General features: G+C 39.4%; 1 protein-coding gene across 1 annotated transcript; it reads right to left on the reverse strand.

Moving 5' to 3' along the window:
- Positions 1-10,886: 10,886 nt before the first annotated feature.
- Positions 10,887-13,564, reverse strand: si:dkey-208k4.2 (P43 5S RNA-binding protein-like). Its single transcript, XM_005920371.3, has 9 exons — positions 13,293-13,564; positions 13,083-13,183; positions 12,919-13,015; positions 12,698-12,786; positions 12,378-12,451; positions 12,132-12,212; positions 11,809-12,038; positions 11,601-11,654; positions 10,887-11,436 (listed from the first exon to the last, which is right to left on the reverse strand). Exons 1-9 carry the CDS (start codon positions 13,425-13,427, stop codon positions 11,176-11,178), a joined length of 1,122 nt encoding a protein of 373 aa, XP_005920433.1. The 5' UTR covers positions 13,428-13,564; the 3' UTR covers positions 10,887-11,175.
- Positions 13,565-15,211: the final 1,647 nt, after the last annotated feature.

A 15,211-nucleotide genomic window follows, 5' to 3' on the forward strand; every position in this document is an offset into this window, starting at 1 on the left:
GACATGATCTAATGGTCGAGAAAAAATGATAAACTGCCTGCTGCTGACGGTAAGTCACTAAAGGGCGTTTGCACTAAGAGGGTATGAGGAAAAACAAATTTTCTCTGTCATTCCACTGGACCTAATCTGTGGGACAAAATAACTGCATGCAGTCATCTAGCTGAGAGAAAAACCTTCCGACAAAGCATTCCTACAGTCTGACAATAAACACTATTTGGATGACTTCCAGTGCTGTGCCTGCTCCACTTTCCTAAGAACAGAAACCTCTGTTAGATGGTGACTTTGTGACATAAATTTATATTTTTGTTTCTGTGTATGTGAGTGATTTACAAAATTTCAGGTATGTTAAATATTCACAAAGGCACACAATGTGAAAGCTAAGTGAAGAAAGATGATAAAAAAAAACACTTTGTTTGCCCAAATGTCTTTGATGGAAGATTATAGGGTTAATGTGAAGGGCTATCAGGTTATGTTGATCTTGGCAGAGCAGTATGAACTCATTTCACTGTTCAAATAAAAATGGACCTCAGGTGTCTCATTTGTGCATAAGTAAAGCCTCAGAGATTAAATGCTGAGATTCAACCACAAAATCAATCAATTTTTTTAACCATGTCAGCAGTGGGACTCTACACGTGACAAAGTCAGTCCACTCCTTGCATTGGGGTAAAAATACTGAAGCAACTGTTGCGTTGGCATGGAATTTTGTGGAGATATTTATAGTACCTACAGACTGAATTTCCTTTCATTGTCACAAGCAGACAAACTTCAAATGAATGAAAGAACGTCTACTAGAAGAATGTATGCTCCATACAAGATGAATACTAATGATTTTAGGAACTCTCTGATTCACGTAGCTTCACTGGCAGAATACAGTACATGCAAAGAAAAGGAAAGGAAGACACAAAAACAGGCATGTATTAGGGTAAGATTTATGCTTAAGTATCATGTTTTTAAGTTATCACATCATTCTTTTGATCTTCATTTTTGTCACTGTCTACAGTGTGATTGGGCAAATGGCAAAAAAATAATAATAATTACACATATTTCTTCTTTTTTGAAAGCTACATAACCATTTTATTAGAAAAAGTCATTATTACATACACTATTAGCATGACTGTTTCATGAACACTTATTTATACATATACATGACAACATATTCCAGAGACCCCACTGCACATAAAAGTATTTAGCAAAATGTTTTTACAAACATTGTATACATCACGTAGACATTACATTGACTTTTAATTTGAGTTTAGCTAGTACACATAATACACTGAACAAAAATATAAACGCAACACTTTTGTTTTTGCTCCCATTTTTCATGAGCTGAACTTAAAGATCTGAAACATTTTCTACATACACAAAGGACCCATTACTATCAAATGTTGTTAACAAATCTGTCTGAATCTGTGTTAGTGAGAACTTCTCATATGCCGAGATAATCCATCCCACCACACAGGTGTGGCATGTTAAGGTGCTTATTAGACAGCATGAATATTCCACAGGTGTGCCTTAGACTGCCCACAATAAAAGGCTACTCTGAAATATGCAGTTTGATCACACAGCGCAATGCTGTTGCTGCAGCCACCCAGACAGCTGCAGCAACAATCGTTTTGCATAACCACAGAATTTCTGCAAAAACTGTCAGAAACAGTCTCAGGGAAGCTCATCTGCATGCTCGTCGTCCTCATCGGGGTCTGGATATGACTGCAGTTCATCACTGTAACCAACTTGAGTGGGCAAATGCTCACATTTGATGGCGTCTGGCATGTTGGAGAGGTGTTTTGTTGACAGTTTTTAATGTTCAGGGCAGATGGCAGACGGCTTGTGTTGCTTTGTGTGGATGAGCAGTTTGCTGACGTCAACGTTGTGGATTGAGTGGCCCATGGTGGCAGTGGGGATATGGACAATGAACACGAGTGCATTTTATTGTTGGGCATTTTGAATGCACAGAGATACCGTGTTGAGATCCTGAGGACCATTGTTGTGTCATTTATCCGTGACCATAACCTCATGTTACTGCATGATAATGCACGGCCCCATATTGCAAGGATCTGTACACAATTCCTTGAAGCTGAAAACATCCCAGTTCTTGCATGGCCAGCATACTCGCCAGACATGTCACCCATTGAACATGTTTGGGACGCTCGGCTCGGCGTATATGACAGCGTGTTCCAGTTCCTGCCAATATTCAGCAACTTTGCACATGTATTGAAGAGGAGTGGACTAACATTCCACAGCCCACAATCAACAACCTGATCAACTCCATTGCACACCATTTGCCTCACAAGGTGCAACACATCTCCATTTGATGTGTTGCACTGTGTGAGGCAAATGGTGGCCACACCAGATACTGACTGGTTTTGCAACATTTGTAGCATTGTGCTGTGTGATCAAACTGCATATTTCAGAGTGGTCTTTTATTGTGGGCAGTCGAAGGCACATCTGTGCACTATTCATGCTGCCTAATCAGCACCTTGACATGCCATAAAGCCACAAATTTCATAAAGTGATTGCACGTTTACCTAAATCTTCCTTAGTGACTGCTGTAGTCTATAGACATAGCCACTGTAACATTACCCATTAGTGTTTGGATTTTAATTTTTAACATTTTGGGGGCTAAAGTGGCCATACATAGATCCATAAACTGTAACTGAGTCATTCACACACTCAGTGCCATTTTAAATTGGTAACACTGGGTCAAAAAATGCAAATTTTTCTATGAATTTATCATTTAATGTCATCTGAAAAATGATTTTTTTCAACTACATATAAAAATCCTATTTACATTTTTTAAGAGTTAAAGAGACCTGACACTACTCATTTTGAAAAGGTGTATGATCTATTTTGAAGCATTATGTAATTTAAATCAATGTCTTAAACTCTACAAAAATAAAATAAATAACTAATGAAATGCTATCAATTTTTCAAATATTAAATTATGTTATTTCATCACCATTTACACTCACATACATACATCCAGCCCACCCACAACCCTGAACTGGACAAGCAGAGGAAAACAGATGGATGGATGTTTTATTTTGTTTTTTAAAATGCACAGGTAACAAGGTGTACTGGACATAACTGAGGTAACATCACGCCAGTCAATGCCCCTGTATGATCAATAACATACAATTTTGATTATGTGATTTAACATCAGCGCTCAGCCAAATATAGCAACAACAATAATAATAACAATAATGATAATAATTTAAATTCATTAGGTGAAAAATTAAATCCATGATATCTCATCTGTTTGACCTGTTGCCCTCTGGCAGCCACTACAGGTCGCTAATATCCAGGACAACAGACTCAGCTTATTTACAACAACACTGAACCTCAACATATACTGATTGCCACCACCACTACTACTACCACCTCTTCCACTCCTTCTCTTCCTCTTCCTGCAGTCATCATGTATAGTATCACAGCCAAGTGTATTTCTTGTTCAATGAGCATTTTCTTAAATTACTTGAAACTCAGTGCAATGTTGTCTGTTATTGGTAAAGTCATTGTGAAATTTGGAAATAACTTGCAGCATATTACTAATCCCTAGAATCAATTTTATTGCATCAGTACCTTATCACCATACCTTATATATACTTTATATATGTACTTTTTATATTTTCTGCGCAAACGATTGTGTTTGTTCTTCATTTCTCTTTGAGGTACATAGTAAAACTACAATAAAAGTCTACTAATTCCAGTTCTGAATCCTGTATAACTATACTGCCCCTTCAATCTCAGGTTTCAGTGTCTCCTAATGATTCATCTTAGTTCAGATGAATGGAGCTCCTATTGTGTTTCTTGCTATGGTAGTGCTTTTGCCAGACTTCAAGCTCAAAAGGCTACCTTTAAACTAAGCACTGGAGACATGTTTTAAAATATATATCTAAAATGTATCTGTCTATTAAATTCGGACGGTGTTTTCCTCTTGACCTTTGTGTTATGGAACATTTTGTGACAAGTATCTTTTGTTTGCTTGTTGCTATGTAGTATTTTAGATTTCCTTACATGGTATAAAGAGCTGTAGGGCTGCAGCAGAGTGTGCCCTGAAGGAAGCTGAGTACATTAACAGCTTTGCAGAATGGTCCCCATTTTATAGTTATTGTGTTTCTCCTGTCAGTATAGTAAGCATGTGGTTGGGTTACCGCTATGTGAAAAGCTCTCTTAAAACAGGGCCATGGGAAAATGGAGAAAAGGGAGGGGGAAAAGGTTTTGGGTCATCTATTCTGGAGGACGTCAGCTAAATCAGGGCATGACGACTGTATGGTTAACCTACTTCAGTTTTTCTCCTTGTTTTGTGATTTTCTGAACCAGCGTGTTTCTCTTTCTGTGGGAGTCTGGGCTTTCTCTGTGTTGTAAATGAGATTGGAAAATAGAAGTATGGGTTACTACTCAAATTAAACAAGGCTTTATTGACTGAGAAAAAACAGGAACACTGACACTTCAGACTACATCAGAAACATTTCCATAATTAGGGAGAACATTCAAATGCTTTAACCACATTATTTTTTTAAAAGGTAGACCACTGTGTAAGAAAAAAATATATATATATTTTTAAAAAATAAACTGCTAATTTTGATTTTGGATATCAAAAAGCACTGTGTTCTCACTATATTTCGTCACCTCTTCTTCTATCAATCATTTGGGAACTGAAGAGTCAAGTGCTGTAATTTTTTTTAATGGGATTTCACTTTTTCAGTAATCTAGGGCCTGCTGTGTCATATTTTATAATGTCTCACTGAAATGCACAAGGCCTTTCTGACAAAAATATTTAATTTCTTAATGCCATCATATGTTGCTCTAAAATTTGTGTATATCTTTTCGCATTGATTATATCTTGATTATGTCCTATGTCTGCAAGTTACTCATTGCAAATTACTCGTGCTGGATTTTGAACAATGCATGCTGATGACAAGCTGATAACAAGAGTGCCCCACTCTGCTTTAACCCAAACAATGAGAACTGTTTACACCTGTTTCAGCTGCTCATTAATGTAATGTTAAACAAATGAAATCCTATATCAAAAAAAGCCGCCAGTCAAATGGCAGCAATTTATTGCATTTATACGCATTATGCATTAAAATGTCGAAGAAAGGGTCTTTAAGAGATTTTGAAGGTGGCATTGTGCCAGACAGGCTGCTCTTAGTATTTCAGAAACTAATGATCTATCTGGATTTTGGTCCAAAAAGAGAAAATATTTAGTGAGCAACAGTTGCTTGGGTCAATGCCTTGTTGGGTGCTGGCTTAGCTCTCTGGCTGTGCAGGTGCCCATATGCCATATGGCTGTAATGCAACCTGTGGCCCTTTGCTGTGTCTCCCCCTGTTTTCTGTCTATTCTCCATTGATAATCTACCAAAAAAAAAGGCAAAATGCCAAAATATAAATATTTAAAAATGAAAATGTCTTGTTGATGTTAGAGGAGAATAGCCAGAGCACTTTGAGTTGATATAAAGGCAACATTAATTCAAATAACCACTTGCTTTACCCCAAGGTATGTATAGGGGCATGTGTTAATGTACATTGGCACAAAATCACTTTAGGTGCAAATTCCTATATTTTATGGAAAATAAATTTGTGAATAGAATATAGCGTGGAGCTACTACTATTAGTTATGTTATGCACCGACTTTCCTTATTAGAATATCCAAACGTGTACTTTGAATGTTCTTAGTTCTTGATTTTAGAATGGTTCATCAATTACTATCTATTATCTCTTAACTCACTTTACACAAAAGGGATGAATAAGTAAATCCAAGTCTCCTCATACATTTCTCAAAATAATTAAAGGAACGCTTATAAACAGAGTATAGCATCAAGTCAATTTAATTTCTGGTATATTGATCTCAGTTAAGCAGCAGAGAGGGTTTATTAATGATATTAACAACAGGTGTAAAAGAGGGGCACCAATGAGACAACCCCACCAGAAAAACAGGAATGGTTTTATAGGTGGAGGCTACTGACATTTTTCCCTTCTCATTTTTGCTGTGTCTCCCAGCATGCCCTCAAGAGCATGGAGTACTCCAGGAGACAGGCAGATACTGGAGGAGAGCTGAACAGAGCTGTAGAAGAGCCTTAAACCATTAGCAGGACAAGTATTTGCTCCTTTGTGGAAGGAGGAACAGGATGAGCTCAGAGCCCTACAAAATGACCTCCAGCAGGTCACAGGTGTGAAGATTTCTGACCAAACAATTAGAAGTAGAATTCATGAGGCTTGGGGGTCACACATTCCTCTAGAGGGCCTTGTGCTCACTGCCCAGCACCGAGGAGCTGGATTAGCTTTTGCCATATACCAGAAGTGGCATCTCCACCACTGGCACCCACATGTGAGAAGCTTCACACTGAGCACATGTGACAGACATGATGGGCTCTGAAGAAGTGTCATGCTGCTCCTAACATTGTTCAGCACGACTGGTTTGGTGGTGGTCTGGGGAGGCATATCTATGGAGGGATGCACACACATCTGCAGGCTTGGCAACGGCACCCTGACTGGCATTAGGTATCGAGATGAAATTCTTGGACCCATTGTTAAACCCTGTGCTGGTGCAGTGGGTATCGGGTTCCTCCTGTTCATCAGTTGGGTCCTCCCGTCATGTGATGAGAGTATGCAAACGGTTCCTGGAGGATGCAGAAATTAATACTATTGATTGGCCCCTGAGCTTGGCTTACCTAAATCTAGCAGAACACCTCTGGGATATTCAACACTACTTAACACTGCCAGTGTGTACCTCAGGACACCATCCGTCATGTCATTAGGAGCATGCCCCAACATTGTCAGGTTTGAAGTAACAGTAAGTGGGGACGATACAACCTACTGAATATCATTTTGTGTTCCTACAATGAAATTTTGGCAAAATGGGCTCGTTTCTTCACCTTGATTTTCAGGTGATCTTTGAATTACGCCCTTTGTAGGTTGATCATTTTAATTTCCATCAAACAATGTGGCTTCCTTTCATTCCATAACAAGTTATCCTGTCCATGTCACTGTAGATATCCAGCATGATTTTTTCCCTATTGAGATCTGATGTGTTTTCAAAGTGTCCCTTTAATTTTTTGAGCAGCGTAGTTGTACCAGCACAAGGCACCAACATTAAGCATACACACTGTGCTTTTCTTACCTGTAAAATTACAACTGAAATAGAGTTCCTGTTTGTTGTGTTAGAGATGAAAACAAAAATGCAGGTTTTCACTGTAGCTGAGACATTAGCTGAATCATTTTGTTGCTTTTCAAGCCTCTCAGTTAGTTTTAGCTCCTGTAGGTCAAGGCAATTTTATCGAGAAGCTTACGTCATCAGAATAAAAAATGACTCATAGCAGAATTGAGGTAAGTCAGAGGTATTATTGATGCATTTTTCCCTAGAGTGGAAAAGAACACTAGCAATGCCACCGTTAATTAAAAATCAAGAGAGTGATGGTTGTATAAAAATACAACATAGATGTTTTTACACTGAAGAACAGAGGGAGCATATCACAAAGAAGACGGTCAAACCTCTACATCATCACTAGATACATAATAATTTCCTTTTTGTTGCTGATACATTTGCTGTATATTAGTTTTACATGTTTAATATGGAGTTCGTCTTTTTGTTACTCAGCCAACATTAGCGGATCTGTAAGATCCACTGCATTATTGGCTTATTAAATCAATAAAGTCATACTAATTTATTTACGAATACTTAACAGATGTTTGCTTTATCCCAGTTTGATGCATTATATATTCTATATATATGGTTAATATCAGGAATTCCCATCTGATAAAATGTAATTTAAAGTAAAAACAATCATAACCATTACATGGTAAAAACAAACAAACAAAAAACGTTTATCTTGAATCAAGGTTTCTAAGTATTGATGCTTCTTTGAATTGAATTACAAAATTTACTGTACTCTTGAAAGTATAGACTGCATCAGCCCACTGAACAAATGCCTATTCAGCCTATAAAACACGGGGGGGCAGTTTTGCTTTGTGTGTTGCATGTGTACTCCTTACACTTAATAAATGTACTGCATCGTCCTGGACAACTTGGGACATGCATTGCATCTGTTCTTTTTTGTTGCTGCTGCATCTACGAACTGTGTTTAGATCAGGGGACATGCACAAGAGCAACCACCACTTGTGATGGCCCTCGCTGGAACACATTGGCTCATATGTTGGGCCAGACGATCATTCAGCTTCACCATCCTGCACATCCCTTAGTCTCCTCTTGCTGGTTGCTGATTGGCTTATTTTGAAGCTGACTGATGGTCAGCCTCAAACTTGTCTGCAAAGTCAACGTCAGACTGAGTTGTTGGTGTAGCTCACTTGGTTCACCAGGTGACCTACAGTGCTGTTAAAAAGTATTTCCCAAACAATATATAAGGTTAAAGAAGAGCCATGAATGTTAAACTGCAAGTTGAGATTAGTTTGGATAAAAGTTGAAAGGTGTGAATAAAAATGTATAAATTAGGGAAAATTGGGATAGGCTCCAGCGCCCCCCGCGACCCTGAAAAGGATAAGCGGAAGCGAATGGATGGATGGATGGATGGATGGTTGAGACTGGATGATTTATGTCCTGGAACTAAAAGAGCCTTTCTAAGGACTTGGAAACAAGAACAGCTACAATAAATAATGAAACCAATACTTCATCAGATAGTCGTAAATATGAAACCATGTCCTAGTCACCCTTGCAGTGATGGTATTGTAAAATTGCTTTTGTGCTACTCTGACGCACAAGCTGCAAAAATCAACCTCAGAAAGTTAGACCAAAGGTCATGCTCACTCTGTGGATAATTGGCATGGCCTTTACAGAGAGCCAGAGGAGGGTGATGAGGGTGCAGTTAAATTTGAGTGAATCAGTTTGATAGTGTTGCTGGTATCCATCCAGCACTTGGCCCCTGACATCAGACAGCCCGCTGACTCTTGTGGCACCTGCTGAAAACAATTATCAACTCTGTCAACAAGGAACATCCAATCACTCCAGTATTTTCCACAGCAAACACTGTCCTAGTTCTTCTAAAGATAAATATTTTTTAATCTATTGACAAAAAAAATCTTGTTTACTGTGTGCATCACCATAGAAACACACGCCTTTTAAATTTCTGCTTCCGTCTTACCCTGAAAGTCACATCACACTTCCAAAGCAATATCAGGATCTCGAGAGGCTCTCAGTGTTTGATGCTTTTATCTGTGCTTTGAGAATGACATTTTATAAAGGAATGAGCTATACAGTGACCACGGGAAAGAATTGCGGATGACGCAGACACGGTTAACTGCTGGAGGATGATTGTGTGAACCTGAAAACTGATCTTACAGCTCGGCAGAGCATGTAGGTCAGCTGTGGTGCGATATAGAATAATGTATGACATCAAAAAAGGGAAAGAGGCCAGAGGCAGCACAATGACCTCCGGCTAAGCAACGAGAAACAGAAGTAAAGACACCATTCAAACTCAAAGTGACAGGCTGTTGCAGAGCTGCACTGAAGCTTTGAAATGGACTCTGTCTTGCTCCACTAGACCAAGAGAAAGAAGACTTACTCAACAGATAACAAGGAAATGGTTTTACTGAACTCCCAGACAAAAATGAAGTGGGAAAATGTTAAACAGGACACCATTTGATTTTAAAATGCAGATTTTATTTTCTGCAGGGTCATTTCTTACTTGCAAATAAACAAGTTAGAGATCAACCAGTGGCTTCTATTGATTTTTTTCCTCACCTAAATGCCAGCCAAATAACACACACCACCCTCATTACTCTTAAAAGCTTGAAGGGTATAAACTAAAGCAAGAACAATTAACCCATGAGCAAATGCCAACTATTGTGGATTAACGGTTCAAACATTTTAAAGCCAGCCTAAAAGTACTGATGCCTTCATAAATTGTCTGTGTAATAAATATCACTTGATTTTGAACCATTAAGACGACATTTACAGGAGTGAAACATTTTAAGGTTTCATTACAAACACCTAGAGAACTTAATGCAATCCCAAATGAGCTGCCGGTCTACAAACTAGGAATTTGTCATTAACATAAGCTAGGGCATGAATGTAACAGCCCAGTATACACCACAATGACGACTAATGCTAAAGCCATTGTTAATTCTGAAACCAGAGATCATAGCTAAGCCTTTGCATCAAATTGCATTAAACTTAATCTGTGGAAGTGGCCACTAACTGTAGGCCACTTCCACAAATTTAGTGTAATGCATTGATGCAATTTCAACACTGAATTTTGAGAACCTTTAGGAGAGTTTGGTTTGATTTTAATAGCAATTTCTTTCTGTTCTGCATTTCTGTTCCCGCCTGTATGTGTATGATTGGCCAAGCTGTCATGTGTTTTTTAAAACGTGGCTGGTAGAAGTTACAGAAGCTCAAATATCTCCCTTCATGTAGGGAGACGCATCCATGTTATGAACTATTGAAGTCTTTATTGTGTAACACCATAAACCGCGAAGAACCGAGGTTGTACACTGGAGAAAATTAGTTGCAGCTCAACTTTGGACAGGTGGACAAATTTACTCTGTACATATGAACTGCCATTCCCCTTTTGTGTAACCAAACAAAAAGGCCAGGCTCTAAACTGCAACAGCTTAACCTCCATTGTACAGATCTGACAGCAGACACTCATCTTTGTGTTCAAAGTCATCCGCCTCCAAAACGACATGCTGTGTGCATCAGTTCTTACTCATGTGCAGCGCTTCGTTCATATTTAATGAGCCCCAACATGTTCAGCAAATGTCAACTGATGTGTGCACCCGAAGCGAGCACAAAAGATAGATGCAGGAGAAGAACAGCTGTTTTAGTGTGTTCACAATGAGATGCAATTAATATGACTAAACAAATCTTGGTCCTTCAGCACCTGCCACTGATGGGCTGACCTTCAGCAGTTCACCTAAACACTCAAGCACTTAGAATTCAAGCACCACTTTGAGGAAACTCACAACTATTTTTATTGGGTCAAAAGCCATGTTACAAAATAAATGTTTCAGCTGAGACCTGCCGTCTCCAGAATAAGACTCAAAAGCTTGACATCCTAATCAATGTGTCAAGTTACACTGCTTTGGAATTTAAGTATTTTAATGTATACAATCTACATTCAAAAGGAAAAAGACCCATTGTCTAAACAAGAAAAAAAAAAACTTTGGTTTAACTTTGAAACAAAGTACTAACTTAACCAAAAAGCCTGGAAGCATCCTTGTTTAACCTTTTACTGGCGCAACCTCGTTCTTCTCTAGAGCCTGATGCTGTTTGATCCCAAACAGGTTACGCAGATTGACTTCTGGGTCAACATAGTGATGGATCTTGCGCTCATTGAAGAGGCCTGAGAGGTTCGTTTCCACCTTGGCACGTCTGGAGATCCGCATGCGCAGAGCAAATAGGTGACGCAGGTTTTCCTCCACGAGTGGCAGATTTTGTCCATTCAAGCGTTTCTGCCAGGTTTTCCTGGGTCGCTGCCGTTTCTGTTGAGTCAGAAAATTAAAGTGATGAACTTGGTTTAACTCCACATATTAAACATGAATGAATTAGTGAACCCCCAGATTTAGACCGGAAGAATTTAAATTGTAACAGGTTTGCAGAGAAATATGTGAGTGCTTTAGTCTACTTGTACACTATTAGGTCTTACTTTCAGAGTGGTAGCATTTGGGTCATGGCGAAGTAGGTGTCTAGTCATACTCTCCTGCAGAATAAAAACAGTCAGTACACAAGTTCCAAAAAAATAAACTGCAAATCAAGTTTATTATTAAAGCTACTTTAAAACTGGATGTTATGTTTCACTGGCATCTTTTGATTTAAAGTAGGTACACATTTCCAGTTTCTTGCTAGAGACCTACCCGCATAGCAAACATGCGAGTACAGTCAGGGAAGGAACATCTGTATTTGAGCAGCTCAAGGTGCACCTTGCGAATATGGTGCTGCAGGTTAAAGGTTGTAGAAAAGTAAGCCTGGCAGTCATCTCTGGGACAGACCAGCACAGGCTTGTGGGAAGCATGCGTCCGCTTGTGCCTCCGCAAAGAATCCACTTTCTTAAACTCCTTCTTGCACACTTGGCATGTAAATGTGGCTGCAACACAAAAAAAACAATTAACTGGGCCATCCTTTAACCAACAAAGCACTTAGCAGGGAAACAAAAACTATGTACTATGGTCAAATTCACCTGGGTGTTTAATCATGTGTTTCTGAAGTTTCCCCCAGGTATGTTCAAATACCTGGCAATTAGTATGAGGGCAGCGGTAACCTGCAGAGACCAGACAAATGAGATCATCCACCATCTCCCTTCTGGGCCATGTTTATTTTGTCTTCAATGCATGAAAAGGTTACACACAAAATCATTCAACCCCATTTTAATGAAAAAAATGTACCGAGGTTAAAGACGACAAGTCCCCACCAAGATTAAACCAACCTGCATGCTTCTTCTCGTGAGCTTTGCGGGCAATATGGGAGTCAAATGTGGCAGCGCATCCATCCTTCGAACATCTAAGTATCCCAGGAGTAAAGACAGAAGTAAAAATTAATCACAGACACCAACCCCACATAGGCATTGGCAGCTCATTCTGCAGGTATAAACGCTGATTAAAGCAGTAAAAGTATCATCTTTAATACAGAAACTCATTTGACAGCTTCAGCAATTTTTTTAAGTCACACAGTAGTGTCAGTATATGTTAAAGCAGAGCAAAATCTGAACTATATTTTATATGAATCCAAGCTATTACATGGACTTACTTGAACTTGGCAACCATTTCATGTTCCTTCAGGTGCATCTTAAACAACCTGCGCTTTTTGAAGGTCAGAGAGCAGTTTGGGTGCTTGCACTACAGGACGGGAATGCACAAGTGATTAAAATGACAAGGCTTGAAAACCGGTTTATCTCAAAAGTAAACGAAGCTGGTGTAAATTGTGTAGTTTTGGTGCCATCTGGTGGATAAGTGTATATTCACACAAACCTTGAAGTACTTATTTTTGTCTCCATGGGCGAAGCGCACGTGTCTCTTCAATTTGCTTGCGTTAAAGAATGTCTTTGTACAGGTCACAAACTTGCATCTGCATGAATCAGAAACCAAAGTGAGACGACAGCTGAGAGAAGGAAAACCGTGTTTGAGTTACTTACTTGAATCGCTTCTCCCCGGTGTGCTCAAGCATGTGGCGCCGCAGGTGAGAACTTCTGGAGAAGCGACGACCGCAGCCGGCAACTGCGCACTGGCACGGGCGCTGCACGCATTTATCATAGTTGTAAAGTTACGGTTTCTTACTTTATTTTTCAGTTTAAAGGGTTTAGAAAGAAAGGCTTTGGCACTGCGTGATTGAATATTTTCCTTACCTCCCCGGTGTGCACAGTCTCATGCTCTTTGAGTTTCCACTGCCTGGTGAAAGTTGCGCCACACTCGCCATGAGAACAGCTGAACAACTCCAGCGGTTGACCGCCGACAGGTTTCCCAGCTCGCATGTCATTCATTTTCTTCTGATATCTGAAAGCTACTCTAACTACAGAACGTTATGAAAACCGAGCGGCTGTTCCCTGCCAGTCTTATACTCTCTGGAAAGCTTTTAATTAGTTAACTGGCAGCGTCCTGACACCAGGCGATGAGTCACGCTTTACTATACTCTAAGAGAGAACCTGAAACCAATTAACTGCTAATTACCTCATTTTCCGCCACTTGGCCCAGCTGTAGTCACACAAACCTGGACAAACCAGCACATCAATCAGCTCGTCACGTTGCTGTCCATGAGTGTTGCTATACTTTTTTTTCCCCCTGAAGTGATACAATGACGGCTGAAGAAGACACATCAGAGATTAAAAACAGCAAACTGTGATGTTAAATTCTAATAAGGAGGCTATATTGTAAACATGTCTTCATGAAATTGGCTCATACTTAACAATAAGGACTCTTTCAACAACACCCCTTACTAAGACTCCACCCTGAAGCTCTTCTTGACTATGTAATCAGAGTTATACCTGTGGCAAGAGGTACCATGGGAAATATACACTCACTGCCCACTTTATTAAGCACATCTTGCTACCAGCAAGTTGGATCTTGTTTGTTTTTGTTTTTTGTTTGTTTTTTTGCCTTTAGAGCATTCTTAATTCACCATGAGACAAATTCAACATGGTGCAGAAAAAAACTACCCAGAGATTTTGGTCCAAATTTATATGATAGCTTAACACAGTGGCTGGAAACTTGTCGGCTGCACACCCATGACACAGACCTCCAGTTCCACCACATCCCAAAGATTTTCTATTAGACTGAGATACAGTCACTGTGAAGGCCACTTGAGCACAGTGAACTCGTTGGTATGTTCAAGAAACCAGGTGAAGGTGATTTAAGCTTTGTGGCATGGCACATTATTCTGCTGGAATCAACTATCAGAAATGTACATGAGTAAAAAGATGGACATGCTCAGCAATAATATTCAGGTAGGCTGTGGCATTTAAATGATATTCAGTTAGTATTAAAGAGCCAAGAAAATATCCCCCACGTCATTACACCACTAGCCTGAGGAAAGAACAGAGAATGAACAGAGGATTTTGAGTTGTTTACACATTTTGAATTTTAACAGTTGGATATTTAAGTTACTGTTGCCTTCATATCAGCTTGACACAGTCTGACCATTGTCTTCTGACATCTGGCATCAATGAGGCATTTTCACACAAAGAACTGCTTCTCATTGGATATTTTCTTTTTTTTTTCTCCATTCTTTATAAACCCAGAAATGCCTGTGTGGGCAAATCTCAGCAGATCAGAAGTTTGCACCGGCCCATGTAGCACCAACAATCATGCCAAGTTGCCAAAATGCATTGGGTTGCTGCCATATGGTTGGATAATTTGCATTAATAAGTAGATGTGTGCTTAAAAAGTGGCCAGTGAGTGTATTTCTACTACGCTTCAGTACACCTGAAATGGGAATAGCTTTCCCATTTCTTCTTATTCCAGCTGAATGGACTCAGTTACAGAGAATTCAGCAATTAAAGCTCTGACTGTGATACAGCACAGTCCACACCAGAGGGTAGTGTGTCTCTATCACAGTTGGCTCTGCCATTCAGATTCATGCACAAACTGTAAAGGTATTTGGGTATTCCCATTTATTTACTTGTGTATGTCCTGCATTCTGAAACAAATGCCTTCTGTTTCTCAACATGTCCGTTGGATTTTTAATGAGAATCATTGTAGAAGCTGGTTGAGACTTTTTCCCTGTTTTAGCAGAAGGTGTTAGACAGCTTAACAAGACTTCAAACATTTA

Source organism: Haplochromis burtoni, unplaced genomic scaffold, assembly GCF_018398535.1.
Source record: "Haplochromis burtoni strain Fernald_Lab_line unplaced genomic scaffold, NCSU_Asbu1 Contig_21, whole genome shotgun sequence".
Classification (NCBI taxonomy): domain Eukaryota; kingdom Metazoa; phylum Chordata; class Actinopteri; order Cichliformes; family Cichlidae; genus Haplochromis; species Haplochromis burtoni.